This window comes from Vicugna pacos, chromosome 2, assembly GCF_048564905.1.
Source record: "Vicugna pacos chromosome 2, VicPac4, whole genome shotgun sequence".
Lineage (NCBI taxonomy): Eukaryota > Metazoa > Chordata > Mammalia > Artiodactyla > Camelidae > Vicugna > Vicugna pacos.
Genome location: NC_132988.1, coordinates 18,117,091 through 18,133,302, shown reverse-complemented (window position 1 = coordinate 18,133,302; position 16,212 = coordinate 18,117,091). Strand labels below are relative to the sequence as shown.

At 43.5% G+C, this 16,212-nt stretch overlaps 1 protein-coding gene across 5 annotated transcripts in view; it reads right to left on the bottom strand.

The window, feature by feature from the left end:
• Positions 1-16,212, bottom strand: part of ZNF827 (zinc finger protein 827) — a 167,024-nt gene that overhangs the window by 97,149 nt on the left and 53,663 nt on the right. For all 5 annotated transcript variants that reach the window (XM_072976163.1, XM_072976153.1, XM_015244140.3 and 2 more), the window contains exon 5: positions 4,671-4,904. In XM_072976163.1, the coding sequence (XP_072832264.1) occupies positions 4,671-4,904 (234 nt within the window). The remainder of the gene's footprint in view (positions 1-4,670; positions 4,905-16,212) is intronic.

Below are 16,212 nucleotides of genomic sequence, written 5' to 3'. Positions count from 1 at the left end.
CCATGGTCTGAGGACCACACTTGGAGAAGCACTGCCTTAGCACATCCAGAGTGGGTGCTGGCTGGGCAGTTTTCTCCAAGACTCCACCCGAAAGGAAAGGCCACAACACATTTACCTTCAATATTTAAGTAACAGTAATTAATTACCATTATCTGCTCCTCAAACTTTTGGGGTTCATACATATTGCTTATCTTTCTGGTCTCACAGCACCCCCACCCAAGGTACCTTTCTGGGGACCCGTCTCCTCCTGGCATGTCTGCCCATCATGCCCTCGCCCCTCGATACAGTAGAAGTTTCCACCGGGGGACCCTGATCGGGGCTGAGGCGATCGGCTAGAATTTGGGATTGGGATTAAGAAATTTCTGTTCAGCTGCTCTTTGGAACAAGAAGTATACTCAGAAGCTGTTGGCAATTGCCATTTTCCACCCTGTGGGTTGGGTACCAGGAAAAGTCCATGTGGATGCCCATAGAAGCAAGATGAGCCAGGGTCCCCCGAGTCCCCCCGTCCCTGGCTTCAGTGGAGGCCGGACACCCTCTTGCATTCCTGCCCTTGGGCTCATCCCGTAAGTCAACCCCAAACCTGCACCTTCTATTCGATTCCTTTTTCCTGCCTCAACTGGCTGAAGAGGACTTGTTACTCACAACCAGAAGCTCTAATTGTTAACAAAGTCACCCTCTGGGTACCTTTCCTCTCTGCTCCAGTTCACCTCAGAGATGGAATTCGCCTTAAAAACTTCATCTTACAAGTGTACCTGCCTCTAAGTATCTCTGAGCCAAAACCCGATCTTCCATAGGTGACTCCCATCCCTGTGTATTTCAGATCCAAGTCCTGCTCGATCCCTCTATAAGCAGCAACTGTAATGCATATTCCTCTCTAAGACCAGGCAGGGACAAGTGAATACAAATCAAGAATGAATGTAAATCCATGTGGTTCCCTTCTCTGAGCACAGGAATAAGAAAACCAGTAGATGCATTTCAAATGAAGGTCTAATGTGAAGTTTTTTGGACCATGTTAGATCAACTCCAATGTTTAATTTTTCATTAGCGTTTTTGAGTAACTCCAGCTTTCCAGCTACTTATTTTTGTGGAATTCATATCTTTATATGGCATTCTGATCAGCTACTTCTTGGTGCAACCATACACAAGATTTTACACACGCATGCTCAAAGGGAGAGAAAGGGGCATTTCTTTGTCTTGTTAAGTCTAGTTACTTCTCTTTTTTTTTTCTTTTTCTTTTTAGTGGATTTACAACATAGCTACTTCTCTTAAAGCACAACAGAGACAGAGCAGATAAAACTCCGTCATTTAGAGCACTACGTCACATCTCTGATAACACATTTGCTCCTTAAGTTTTCCAAGTCACTAAGCGTTGCAAAACCAGAGGTTAAGAGTGACTTGATTCTCTTAGTCTGTCTAAGTTATATAGCCCCTGTATTGGACTTCAGGATTTTGGCCTCCTTGAATCAAGACTTCTGGAAGTTATCTTTGGCAACTCTACGCTGAGCAGAAACGTCTGATTATCTTGGCTGCCTTGTGTCACGTAACAACAGGTAGTCCCAGACACCCAGTGGTTTCCTTAGAGTGGGTTGCTTTCTTTATGGTAATCAATTTCCTTGGCCCAGCTGTCAGGCACTTGACTCCCCAGTTAACGCCTGGAAATCAGACTTGAGCCACCAGGAAGGCAGAACACTCAGATTTTCCCAAACACACAGTTAATGAAAAATTCTAGCCTGGCCGCTAACATCTCTGTTTTTCTCATAAAATACAAATGTCAATTTGGAAAACAATATGCCTACAGAGGTTTCTCCACGCAGAAAATTTGCACATGATATTTAACCTGGACATGTGCCCAACATCCATCTGAAGGAGTTAACATAAATGAATTTAAAACCGGAAATGAAGCAGTTGAGATTGTTGACTAGCTTCCTCTTGTTAATTCAAATGAAAAGACTGAAAGCGCCTGAACTACAGATTCTGACATCTAATCTCAGAGAAATAAGTAACAGAGAAGAAAAATCCTTTTACTCCACATCTTAGCTATTCCTTGGGTCAAAACTGAAAGAAGGGGAAAAAAAAAGTATGATAATAGACGGGACGTACTTTTTTCTCACCCAGCTCTTCGCAACCAAACAGATTTTCCCCAGCAGGACAGAAGGCTGTGAATGAAAATTAGCGAGGCTGGAAGCACTAGGGAGTCCCACTCACAGGAGTGCCTGCAGCAAGGCTTTGGGGTACCAGGTAAGGTGAGCCTGGAGCATCCCTGATCACCTGCACAGATGCTTTGGGAAATGAATTATTACTCTTTTTCCATAAAGGGACAGGAAATATCATGGGAAAGGGGGCCTGAAGACACTGATAGGTCCTTTATGCAGATGGCTTTCAGGGCATGATCATTAAAACTACTAAAATTACAACGTGAAGAAAGAGAGCATAGGAAATTTTTTCCTAACATCTTCCCTCTTCCAAGAGCCCTGATCTCCCCGTGATTAGAAACTCTCCTGTCCACTTTGAACCTAATAAAGGATGAGTCCTCTTTACCTTGAGGCTTAGGAATGAAAAGACATTTGTTTTTGAAGTCACACTCCTATTTTTAGGACTAACTTGGAAACGTCTTCGCAGTTTACTGACCACAGTCTGCTAGACTGGAGAAGTATGAAGTTTCCAGAGCAAAGCACTTATTGAATGGATTCCATCGCCCTGGACTGCTTCTGACCTAAACCACAAGCGTCTGCAAGGTGGGGACAGTGATGCCTACTTCCTTGACCTAAGTCTCTCGCACACAGAATGCTGGGAAATTTTTTCAGGGCCAAACAGTAGTTTTCTTAGTTTTCAAACAAGTTTTCACTTCCACACCATGAAGCAGGGCAGATGCCCTTTGGAAATCGGACCATGTCATCCATTTGACTACTCCTGAACCCCACAGCATCCGTACTCACTCACACTCAGCATGAACATTCAGAACAGCCACTGCTGACCACAAATGTCATTAAATGTGCACGGCTGCCTAGCCGTCTTGCATTTCAGGGATCTCATTACGACTCAGGAAATGATTTCAGACTTCATTGTCCCAAATCGCATCATCCAAAAGGACTGAGATAAAATGCTCTCCTCAGAGAACATCTTCCCTGAAACCTCATTGCTCCACATTATCCAGCCTCCTCTGCTCACAATACGCTCCGCACAGCAAACTCTGAAACAGAAACATTACACACTGGAATCTTACCATCAGGAGAAGACAGGAGTCGCTGTTGGAAGGGAGTGAAAGTCATAATGTGAGAGTCAGTGTTAACGGGAGAAGACTCAGAGCTGCCGCGTGACCTCTCGGAATTGACTATTGAAACACCAGACAGATTCCTGAACGTTACCAAGACCTTCTGACTCAGGAGGGAGGGTTCAAACATGAAAATATGTTGGTTTGGAAATCACTTTTGTAAACTTTCAGCTTTTAGCGATTAGCACAGCCTTGCCAGATCTCCCATTTCCACAGGAGAAACGGCACTATGGATGCGAAGGTCAGAAAAATGGGGCGACAATACGGATATGATCATTGTTACTATGCTTCATCTGTAACAAGCCATGTTCCCCTGCAGTTCCAGTGTGTTTTTACATTAACATCAAAGGAAAGAATTCTTAACCCCACCAACTGGCAAATACAGGAATTTCAACCGTTCTGACATAACAACTCTAATTAAACAATTAATTTCAAACTTCCCAATCTACTGGTCGACCAGAAACACAGGCTCTCTGGTGAAATTACACAGGGACCAAGTCTCCCTAAAACATTTCTTGCTTTTATCCTCCAAGCACAGCAAGTTACAAACTGAAAACAGCTTTTGCTTCATAGTAGCATTCTGAATATAGTTTCCAAAAATTATCTTTTAGCAGCAGAGAACTACAGATGGGATGTGACATGATAAGTAGTATTATTGATACAGCTTTTCTTTCCACCTTTTCAAAGTCAGACCTCTAAATTTAAAATACACTGAAGTTTTACCTGTTCTGAAGGGGATGGGGCAGATAGGAGACTGAGTGGAAAAAAATCCAAAATGCATGGATTTCAAATTATAACCCATTTTGCCAGCATTTGATATGCTGAAATTACATTTTGATACTAATAAAAATTATTCATCTATCTTAAGAATTGAGATTAATTATTATAGTATTTCATTATGAAATTTTCTATTTATAAAATCTCATTGCTACTCTACTGGTAATTACTTCAAGTGCTATCTCGATGGCTTATTAAGTTCAGAAAAATATCTTTAATGGTTCTTAAAGCATATAGTATAAAAACACCACAAAATGCAAGGTCCTCGGCTATGAAAGAACAGATATTTTGATCAATTAACAGAAGTGCTTTGAATGTCATTAGAACCCATTTAAAATGATGACCCACATCATCTTAGAACGCACCAGTGTTTTCCAACAGTTCGCAGTCATCTTCAGGCATAGGGGGTGTATTTAATAAGACAGATACATGGCTAACATCCGCAAACAAATTCAGACACACAACACAGGAATGTAAGCCAAGGAACCCAACCATTCCTGAATTCACCATTATAATGTGATATTGCTGCCGTTCGGCTAATTAATAAACTATGCGGGAAGCAGCCCAGTTGGCTTGCAAGTGAAGGTACCAGAATGTGAATATTTTAGGATAGATCGAGTACCTGATAGTTTCATGAGAAGTTCAGATGCTGCTTTGACTGACATATCCCGCCTTAGAACACTGCCCTTCGCTTCCTGGGGCTTAAGTGCGTCCTCAGAGATGCTTGGGGCCGGCACGTCTGACTCCGGGCTGAACACATAGCTGGACCGAGGCAAGGTGGCACCTAGGGCCTCCTCCTCCTTGGGCTCCTCTTTCACTTTAAAATTAAGATTCATGGGCTCCTTCTGATTTGCAGCTGTCAAAAGAAGAAAGGGATTATACACATACACGTCAATGGAAGGCCACTCCCGCTCTTAGCTGCTCCCACCTGAAGGAAGTATGGAACACGCAGTCACATCATGCTAACACAAGAGGGACCACGACCTGCTCAAAACAGGCTCAGCCTTGGGCACAAAAATACCAGACGCTCCCTGAGCGTAGGATGCGGAAGACTGTGGGCTTCTGAATCTTTTGAACCTACTTTAAAAAGTGCTGCCTCTGCAAAGTGTTCGGACATCTCTTCGATCTCCCTCAGTGTGTTCTTTCCTGTATGTGCGGCTGCCCCTCTGACCTGTTGGCACTCTCCCTCTCTAATCCTATTACAGAATAATGCTTCCAGACTTATTTTGCCATAAAATATCAACTATAAGCATGAGTCAGAGGCAGCCCCCAAAGCAAAAAACCTAGCATGAGGTGGTGAGGTGAGGATGGAGAATTTGCCGAAGAGAAAAGCTCAGAGAAGCGATGTCCCGCTTTGCCCTCTAAGCTGATGCCACCGTCCCACAAACGGTGGGGCGCACACTTGGCATTGTTTCTTCTGGTCCATGTCTGTAGCCCAAGTCAACTGAGTCCACAATGGGCATTTTTAAAAGAAGTATTTTTACTTCGGAATAATTTTAGATTTGCAGAGCAGTTGCAAAGCTGATTCAGAGAGTTCCCATACAGCCCTTCACCCATTGTTCCCAACGTCAGCATCTTACGTAACCACAGTGCGTAACCACGGTGCATTTGTCCGAAGGGAGAAATTCACATCACTGTGATCTAAGGCCCAGGTTTTATTCAGATTTCAACAGTTTTTCCACCAGTGTCCTTTTTCCATTTTTAGCATAGTTGGCTGCTATGGAGTGTGTGGTCAGGGCAGAGCTAACTGGCCTATTACTGGAAGGATCCCGTGGTTTGGCTACACTGTATCAGGCCTTCACCCACTGAGCTACATACTGCTTCTCGGTCTTTCCCCAGAAAATAAGATAAGAAGATAAGCAACCTCTTCTACCCCTTGTCACGTTCACAGGCATCTTGCGCCCCTTGAAGGGCCGTGGAGTAGGAACTTTAGGTTGCTTATATTAGGTGTGTTTGCATTTTGAGAAAGAAGTTCCCATCCTAGTACAGGGTTCTTAGAAATGCTTACTAGAATGAGCCTTAAGCCCACTCCTGCTTAACAACAACAAAAAGAATGAAAATAAATTTCCAAAGTAAACACCCATCACCCCTTATCCACTACTTGCTCCCGGCCACCATACAGGCACAAAGCTTTCTTTCTACCTCATGGCCCTCTGAGAATAGATGCTACGGAGTCACAAGTTCACAAAGACCAGCACAGTTGGAAACCGGAACCCGGAGGGCTAAAGTGACCCTTGGAAGTTTTACTACCAGAAAGATGAAGAGTTAGGACTAGAACCACATCCATGGGCTGCCCATTTTATGTCCCTTACCTGCCTCCACACCACTCCGTCTCTGGTCCCTGTGCTACAACCGCACTTCAATCTAACTTGACCTTCAAGTCTTTGCTAAAATACCACCTTCCCAATGAAGAGCCTGACCATCCTGATGAAAACTGCAACTCCCACCCCACAGTATACCCACTCTCTCTTACCTGACTCTAGTTTTCCTTTTTTTCCCCAAAATATTTATCACTGGATAACATCCTGCTATGGATTGAACTGTGTCTGCCCCACCTCCCAAATACATGTTGAAGCCTTAATCCTTACTGTGATTGTACTGGGAGACAGGGAGGTACTTAAGTTAAATATAGCCATTAGGGTGCGGCCCCAATCCAGCATGTCTGGTGTCCTGATAACCAGAGAGACACGAGGGATGTGCTCACACAGAGGGAAGACCCCGTGAGGACACAGCAAGAGGCGGCGACCTTCGAGTCAAGGAGAATCCAAATCTCAGGAGAAACCAAATCTGCCAGCACGTTGATCTTGGACCTCCAGCCTCCAGAACTGTGAGAAATCAATTTCTGTTGTTTAAGCCAAGTCTGTGGTGTTTTGTTACAGCAGTCCAAACAGACTAATCCATACTATCTAACTTTCTTATTTATTGTATTAACCATTTATGGTCTGTTTCTTCAACTCCAGGGGAGGCTTCATGAAGGCAATGATCTTTATTCTAACACTGATGTAACTCAAGTTCCTAGAACAAGGCCTGGCACATAGTAGGTGCTCAACATACACTGGCTGAATGAACAAAACATGCTGGCCGAAAATCAGTGACATCTGTTGGCACTCTGTTACTACCTGTAGTGGACAGAAACTACGAATCCCAAAATATTCCACCAAAGGCGATCGGAAGTGCTTTCCCCAGATCTGATCATTCCACTGGGGATACGACCTTCCAGATAAAGTTAAAAGCTTTGCTACCATACCACAGTGCTGACTAAGGTGTTTCTGAATGGTCACTTAGGCTCTGGCATCACCAAAGGAGGAACCCAGAAAAATCTCAGGGAAACTGCTGAAAATCTAACCCTTTGGAGACCGCGCCATTGGAATTTGAGCCAGAGGAAACAAAGACCATTTCTAGAAGAATCATTAAGCATGCATTTCCAACCTCTACAGAAGGCGGCTCCTACAAGAGCTCTGTTTACTTAGCACATTTCTCCTCTTTCAACCACTTCCTGAGTTCTTTTTTCTTTTTCTTTTTACTGCCACTGCCTAAAGCTTCTCTTGCCCTAAGCCTTTCTTCCAGAATCCTTTATAAAACCCTTCCCAGAAGCATCCTAAGTTAGTCACAACAGAGTAGTGAAATGACGTGCTCTCTATTAAGTCTGTAACTTTGAGTCTTGGGGAAGGAACAATATAAAGCGAATGGTTATGTATTTTTCAAAATGCTTCAAAGCTGTATCTTTTATTTTTGGAGCTTTAAAAAATTCTAAGGTGAGGCTGGGAAAGAGATAAGGAACTATTGAGGCCCCAGAAGCAAACCCCAACCGTTAGAGAGGGCAACCATTAAGCCAGTGCTCTCCGGAGATATAAGTAGCTTTGGGGCATCGGTCAGAATACATGCTACCTAAGTCTGAAGGGGGAAAAAAAAGATATTTAGGATTGTTAGTACAACCCAGATTTAACAGAACTTTAATAAGTCACTTAAACACTGTATAATATTACTTTTATGTGGAATCTAAAAAAAATAAAACGAACTGGGGAATATAACAAAAAAAAAAAAGAAACAGATGCACAGATACAGAAAACAAACTGGTGGTTACCAGCAGGGAGACAGAAGAGGGGAGGGGCAGGGTGGGATAGGGGATTAAGAGGTACAAACGACTATGCATACAATAAATAAGCTACAAGGATGGTACATTGCACAGCACAGGGAATAAAACCAATATTTTATAATAACTATAAATACAATACGACCTTTAAAAATTGTGAATCACTATGTTGTACACCTGAAACTTAAATAATATTGTAAATCAACTCTACCATAACAACAACAACGAAAAACAATAGCCAAGCTGCGTGTTGCTGTTTTATAATTTTATAAATTCACAAGGTACTGCACACCTGGTTTTCATACTGACAATGCCAAGAATGGCATAAAACTAGTCATGTGCTGGGGGACATGCACATATAGCTAATGACATATCCAAAAAATGTGTGGGAAACACTCATTGGTCCAAAGTTTAGTTTCCCAAACCCTGGAGCCTAAATAGATGATGTCAAAATAGAAATATGAACACTACCCTGCTTTCTTTCAATTACCAGAAATATTTACACTGAGAATAGTACATAAAGCCCTATATTTTTTAATTAATATGACTGAATAATTACAATCATTTTTTATTATCTTACTTTAAAAAACCCATTATCTTTCTACAGAGAAAGGTGGAACTAAAGATGTTTTCTTTTCCCTTTGGGGAAATTGCTAAAAGAAAAGCAATAATTTATGACTCATTGCTTAGTTTTTTACTTCACTCTTACTCCTAACAGAAAGATCTGTGTTCGCATGGTACTCAAGTCATAAAGGACTTTCCACAGCACCTGCCTTCACTTCTGTTTATGTCTTCAAGTTTCCAGTAATGCAGTGAGGAAACCCCACTCACCAAGAGGTCCTTTCTCTCACTGTTCAAACATTGTGTGACCTGAGCCACTCTGATTAAAAATTACGTATGTCTGCAAGTTCATGCACTCGGTGGAGCCGGGCTGCCTTTGAAAGGAAACAAATCAGCTTTTTGAGGATTTAGAAAGGATTCAAGGTAAAGGCTAACATGAGAAAGGAATGGAAAGCCACCGGGGTAAAATGATCCCAAGTTTCTGATTCCGACAGGCCAGCATTAATACACTGTGAAAGGAACCCCTCTTTCTGGCAAGGGGTCATCAGTCCACATGGAGATCCTGCCTAAGCCCCCCTCCCATCTTCATCCCCGAGGACCACAGTGCGTCACATCCTTAAAGATCATTGTATGCCTTAGTCATGCATACAACTGGCATTCGAATAGTCACACAGGAATTGAGCCTTCCCTCAGCTACAGGAGATGGCCACTGTTATTATCTTCACTTCATAGGTGAGGGAGCGAAGGTCCCCAGAGGCTAAGAGACTGACCCCTCCGAAACACAGGGACACTAGACTGCAGGGCTTCTGGCTGACGACGCACCCACGCTCTCTCCTTTCCCTCCTAGACAGTCCAAGCGCCTCTAAGAAGGATGCTAACCCAGGCACTTGCACTGCGGGCTCTGGACAGAAGCGATAAGGGCATGAAGGAAGCATTGTTAATGAGAAAGGGAAAGGTGGGCTGTAACCTGAAGGAAAGGGGCGTTTTCTGGTAGGGAAGAGTTTTGTGAAGGGTGGAAGAGGAAGAACGGACAGCAACACGACTGCTTCTGCTCTGCTTTGTCCGTTCCCTCTGGTGAAGGAAAAGGACACTTTCCTTGAGTTTAAAATAGACAAGGCTCTCTTTCATGCTACAGTCCGGCAATTTTCGGAATGCTGAACTGCTACATGAAAAACCCGGGCCACTGAGAATTTTATTTATTTACTCCCTCCCCCTAAAGCAGAGCCAGAGATTCTTTGACATGGAAGGGGCTGCAGCTCAGTGGTTTTCAAACAGTGTTCCAGGGAACCCTGGGATAAGCTTCAGGGGTTCCAACAAATGTCAGTTTCAAATAAACGCTTTTAAGATTATCGAAGCGAATTTAAAATTTAATTTTAAAACGTGTACTCTCAGTTCCATTATTTATAAAATGTCAACTCCCTGGAGACCACTGATATGTTAACTTGGGTTAGCAAATTAATTCAGTTTCTCGTAACACATGTAATGCCATTCCTCCTGCTCTCGTAGGAATGGTAGCGTTCTAGTAAAATGTCACTAATAAGGAAGCAGCTGCCTATGCACTGATCTTTCCAAAAATTCAGGCTCAGGCATGTAAAACTGTATTATTATGGTAACACTAGGGTCCGTAAGCAGGCTTTAAATCAGGCTTTCTCAACCTCAGCACCACTGACACTCTGGGCTGGATAATGTGCTCTGAGGAACTGTCCTGCAAACAGCTGGGTGTTTAGCAGATTCCCTGGCCTTGACCCACGAGAGCCGATAGCTCTTCCCAGTTGTGGGAACACAAATTTCTCTAGACATTGCCAACTGTCTCCTGAGCACACCTCTGGTGAGAACCACTGCCCTAAATTAAACACCAGGGCAGTTCAAGCGCATCTGCTTTGGTGAAGCTTCTGACCATGACTAGAGCAGATAGACAGAAACATGCAGCTATATAGACATCGTTGGCTCTGTCATTTATAGAGCACTTACTATGGGCTGGGTAGTATGCTGTTTCCTTGGATTAGCTTATCTGATCGTCTCAACAACCCTTCAAAGTAGTACTACCACTATCCCCATTTGGTAGATGAACAATTGGAAACTAGAGATGAAATAAATTTCCAAATAACGGTTAACTGAGTAATAACCAAGTTGTTAACAAAGAATTGTAGATGGCTTTAGTACGTATCGAAAGTCCAGGACGCTTCCTGTCTGCCCTTTATTATCATAGAGAATAAGGGCACTTGTTAAACGTTGTCAACTTTGAAGCTTTTTATTAGTGTCCTCTTCGCTCAGGCAGCTGAATAAATTCAATTAAAGAGCTCCTGAGATTACAAGATGAAGTGTTAAAAATATTATCTCATTTGCCACAGCGTCCCTGTGTAAATGGTATTTCTCGACACTGCAATCAGCAAAACAAATTTAGAAATATACTAGATGTCTAAACTGCTGTAAGACCTCATCCTATCATCACAGTAATTCTGTGTTTGGGGCTTATCACTGAGCAACTTTTTTTCTAACTGCTGGACTTTTAAAATAAATAAATATAATAAATGTGACTCTAAAAGATAAAGTTACATTAAAAATACATAAAATACTAAAATATAAAAATATTAAATAAAATATAAAAAATATTTTAAAAATATGTAAAATATTCCTTGTGTTACCTATGAGTCTGCACTTAAGATCTGACTTAAAAAAATGGGTTCGATGTTTAAAAACAAACAAATTGAAAACTATGAGTGTTTTCCACTCCTTTATTTTACCATAAGAAAACAGCGCCTCAGAGACTGATATGACCCCAAAATCTCACAGCTTATTAATGATGGACCCAATATCAGAGCTCAACTCTCACTAATTGCAAATCAGTGTAGTTATTAACTGCCCTAGCCCCGCCGTGAGTGTATGTAAGTATACATGATCTGTCTGGGGACCTGGGATTTTTTTGGCAACGTGATGCACTTTGGGTGAGAAGAAAATAAACTGCCTTCTGAAATCATATGGAAAGCCAAGATTTAATGAATTAACAGTAGAGCACTTTATATTCAAATAGAAGGTTTAAGACAATAGCCAAATACTTTCAAATCTTGGTTTCTCATAAGGTACACTTAATTGGCCTCAGTAGTTTTATAATGAGTGTTAGTGAAGTTTTAACCAGCTTATATTACTCATTATAGTTCACTGGCTTTCTCATCCCCACCTGGGCTAATCCTTGGTCATGCTGCGGGATCTTCGTCCTCAGACCAGGACAGCACAGGTCCCCTGCGACAGCTATTACGAATATAGACATAGTGACAAAGGGAAAACAAAACAGCCCCGGAGCAGGGTCAAGGGTAATAATAACAATAAGCAGAGCTACAAAACTTTAAAATAAATAAGGCTTTTCTCTGTAAACGAAACTACTAAAAGCCACAAGGGCGCCTATCTGCAGTAATCCACTTAACAGGCAGGATATCTCCCTTGTCAAAAGCAGGAAGGACCAGTCCTGGAAAACCCATCAAGCCCCTGAGTAAATGCGAAAGAAAACTGCACTTTAAATTCACGCTATTAACACATCCAAGGGATGAACTGTACAAACAGCCGGGAAGTGATTTGCATGTACGAACAGCGGAGCAGCGAGGTGACTTGAGACCAGAAAAGAGAAAACCCAAAGACTGGATAGTACATCTCCAACACTTTTCAGGGACGTCGGTGACTCACCATCTGCCCCAAATGACATCTCCTCTTGATTGTTACACTTGTCATTTTAAATTACTGGGCTGACATTCTGGTTCCCACATCGGTATTTTAATGATTTTTGTCTTTGTGGGATACCCAGAGAATCTGAAGAACTCTGGGCAGTGGGAGCAAAACGGCCACTGTGATTCCTCTCTCTGAAAACCCATCCCCTTGGCCAAGTGACTCTGCAGCTCCTCCCCAAGAGGTGGAGTAAATTCTCCCACACTCTGAAGCTGGGCTGGACTTGTGGATGGCTTTGGTCAACAGAAGGTGGTGGAAGTGACATGGGGCTGGTTCTGAGCCCAGCCTCCAGAAGCTTTTGAGCACTTCGGCTCTCTCCTTTGGAACCCGGTCCAGGAGCCATGTGGGCGAGCCTAGGATAGCCCACTAGGAGACCGTGGGGAACACAGAGAAGTCATTCCTGTTGGGGCCATCCTAGATCAGCCAACCCCTGGTCGACCCTGCAAGGGGCTGCAGCTGGAGGAGACAGAAGAGACCAGAAGGAAAACCTTGGTCCACCATGCCCAAACCACCAATCCCCAAACTCATAAGCTAAGAAAATGGCTACTATTTTGAGCAGCTCAATTATGGAACAGTTTTTTTCTTAACTAACGGTATGATGGACTCTGGCTCCTAGACTAGGCCCTACAAGATGAGGTCCTGGAACACAGGATGTGAGAAAACACTGAGATGCTCACACCCTTTGAGGTTCCCTTTGAACAACAGCCTGACTTCTTTCCATGGACCACCTCCCTCTCCATCCTCTTTATAGCACTATGGAGCTGGTTGTGAATTTGCAAATCTTTTTTTTTTTTATGTTATACGGATTTTTAACATAAAAGGGTCACGCTGTATATGTTGTTCTGCAAGTTGCTTGCAAGTCTTTTTTAACCTCTGAAATCTGACTTTCAGAATATGACTAATGGAATATCCTCCTTATCATCTGCCATGAACGCATTGTGGGTGACACAAAGATAAAGACGTCATAAAGGAAACATTATCTCCTCCCCTCACAGCAGCCTGAAACATAGCTGAAGAGGCAAGACTAATACACAAGCAATAACACAAGCATCCACCTGGATCTTGAGATTCTAAGTATCACTGAAACTGGGGGGTAAGGGGGTGGGTATCACAGCAATGGGAGCCCAACATTGCTAGAAATTCTCTACAAAGATACAGAAACACTGGCGGGTTAAAGGTGCATTAAAATAGTTATTTTAATAACATTATTAATTCTTTTTAGTAGAAAAATCCTCTCCCCCTCCCCTATTTTAGCTAATAGGAGGAAGATATACAGAACTCCATGGTTCAAAGGGCCAGACTCCTGGAACAAGAGTGAAGGCGGGTGAATGGAAATGAGGGGCTGTGTCTATGAGCTGGTGAACGCTGTCGGCATTTTTCTTGAGAGGAGTGGGGACACTGTTACTCAGTAGAAAGGAGCCAGGCAGGGGCACAGCCTGACGCAGGAGGTATTGGAAGAGCCCATTAACGCCTTGAAGACCTGGGCGGTGGGGGGTGGTCCTTGGGTGGGAAAGGTGGCAGGCAGGGAGCTGGAGGGAGCCGTGTGAAGTCACAGCCAGGAAAAGATGCCCTTCGAAGGGATGGACTGTGGGTGTATTCTGAAGACACAAAAAATTGAACCAGATGAGTGACTGAATTAGTATGCATTTTTAAATGATGCCATGGTTTGAAGCCAAGGAAAATAAACAGTGAAGCAGGCGGAGGTCAGTTTCTTTGCTCAACTGAGGGAAAAAAAAAAAATTAGGTAAGAGCTAATTCAGTGATCAGGAGCCAAGCTTCACAGTTAGGCAGAGTCAAATCTTTGCTCCATCCCTCGTAGCCGAAATGTTTAAACTTCAGCTTCCTCATCTGTAAAATAGGTGTAATATTAATAGTGCTATTGAGGGCGGGGGGGGGTAAATGAGAAATTCCATCAAGTTGCTGGCACAGTGCCCGGCTCACTGTAAACCCATTTGATCAGTAACGAGGCTCAGGATAGCAAGACTAGAAGCAGCAGCGAGAGCAACGGCAGTAGTAAGTGGAAGGCGATGTACTTCTTGGGGAAGGAAGAAAATGACCCGGATTCAGTTTTGCAGAAAGACAGACTTCAACCAATTTTCCCAAGAGTTTATCAAGACAAAAAATTATCCTGAGGGTGATTCCAGAATGAGGTAAACTGTCTCCAGCACAGTGAGGAAAGAAACTTCTGGATTCCGGTGGTGCCCTTCCTACAGTATTTATTTCCAGACTTGGTTTCCGCATCTACAAGCTTGCAGCGAGACAACGTACTTGAAAATGCACTGTAACTGGACTTACTGTGACTACTCTGTTTGCACTAAATAATGCCCGAAAGGCCTAGAAGGGTTAGTGCAGCTTCCAGTGGTGTCTCACATACAACATTCAGAGACCGGCTCCCTGGCCGGGGACTGCGGCTAACTCTACAACAACAAGAGCAGAAACAGAGCCAAGTTCCGGCTTTATAGCTTCCTGACTTTGTGATGTGGTGATTAGGCAGCCTGGGGGAGGGAACACTGGAATGTGGCTGCCTGGATTAGACTCCCAATACCACCACTTATTTGCTGTGTAAACGTGGGCAAGTTGCTGAACCTCTCTGTTTCTCAGTTGTCATCTGTAAAATGGGAATACTAATAGTCTCTCCCTATCGGGTTGTTACGAGTTCAAATGGGTGACAGGGCACAGAGCAAGCATGACGATGTAAGGGACCGTTCCAGAAAAATCATAAACAATGAGTAAATGTCACCAAGTCTCTGTCCCTGGAAGTTGGAGCCCATGAGCGTGTAACTCCAGGCTCCACATTCTTGTAATGACACCTGCTCCCTCCTGTGACTCAGATCAGCCCTTGTGTCTTGTGAAGGGGCAAGTCACCGAAAAACAGGAAAGAGTCACACGCTCCCTCTCAGATGAATCACCCAACACGGTCAGTAAAATCCAGGATTTCAAAAGGGCACTCAGGCTGCCTGCACATACGAGGCCCCTCAATGCAGCTTCTGACATTGGGAATTTTAGTCACGTGGTCAGTGAGGGCCCATGGTGAGAAAAGCCAGGCAGGCTAAAAAGGGCCAGACTGAAGATGCAGAGGAAGGCTGCCCAGAATAAACCCACTGGGGAAGCCACACTTAGGCTTGGGGAGTGGGAGAGCCCGGGCTACGGGCACTGAAGCCTTAGGGCGTGAGTGGCAGAGGGACAGCATTTCCTTCGGAAGAAGGCTCATTGGTTAACATGTTGGACAGAAAGCCAATCCGAGCCACCAGGCGATAAGGATGCCTGGTTTACCGGGCATCTCTCGTCCCTCCTCCTTCAGCAGCACAAACAAAGGTATCACAGGATAGGGAGCTGTCATTTAGAGATGAACTGTACTGTAAATTCAGATGCACAAAATTGTGGGAAATAGATGGAGGTGGCAGAACAAAGGCCCAGGGGACACTGCAAGACACAACACAAACACGTGCGCCAGCTCCCCTGCGTTTATTCACGAAAATCCTCCTACTTGAGGGCTGAGCTCCTAACGAATACGGAACAGTTCAGCTTGGAGCCATTCGCGAGTCACTGCTTTTCAAAAGTCCATCTCTCACGGTGAAAACGTTTGCGGTCTCAACTTACTGAAATTAAGAGACGGTGGGAGACAGTATAAAAAAATTTTTTTTTTTGGCCAGTTTCCAAACAAAAATAGTTGAAATGACTCATATATTTTATTTTCACAAAACCAGGGACAGAAAGATAAAAAGATATTCCCAGCCCACAACTGAGGTGCCAAGTTTCTGTCAACTGCTTGGTTCTAATTTGGAGAGTTAGA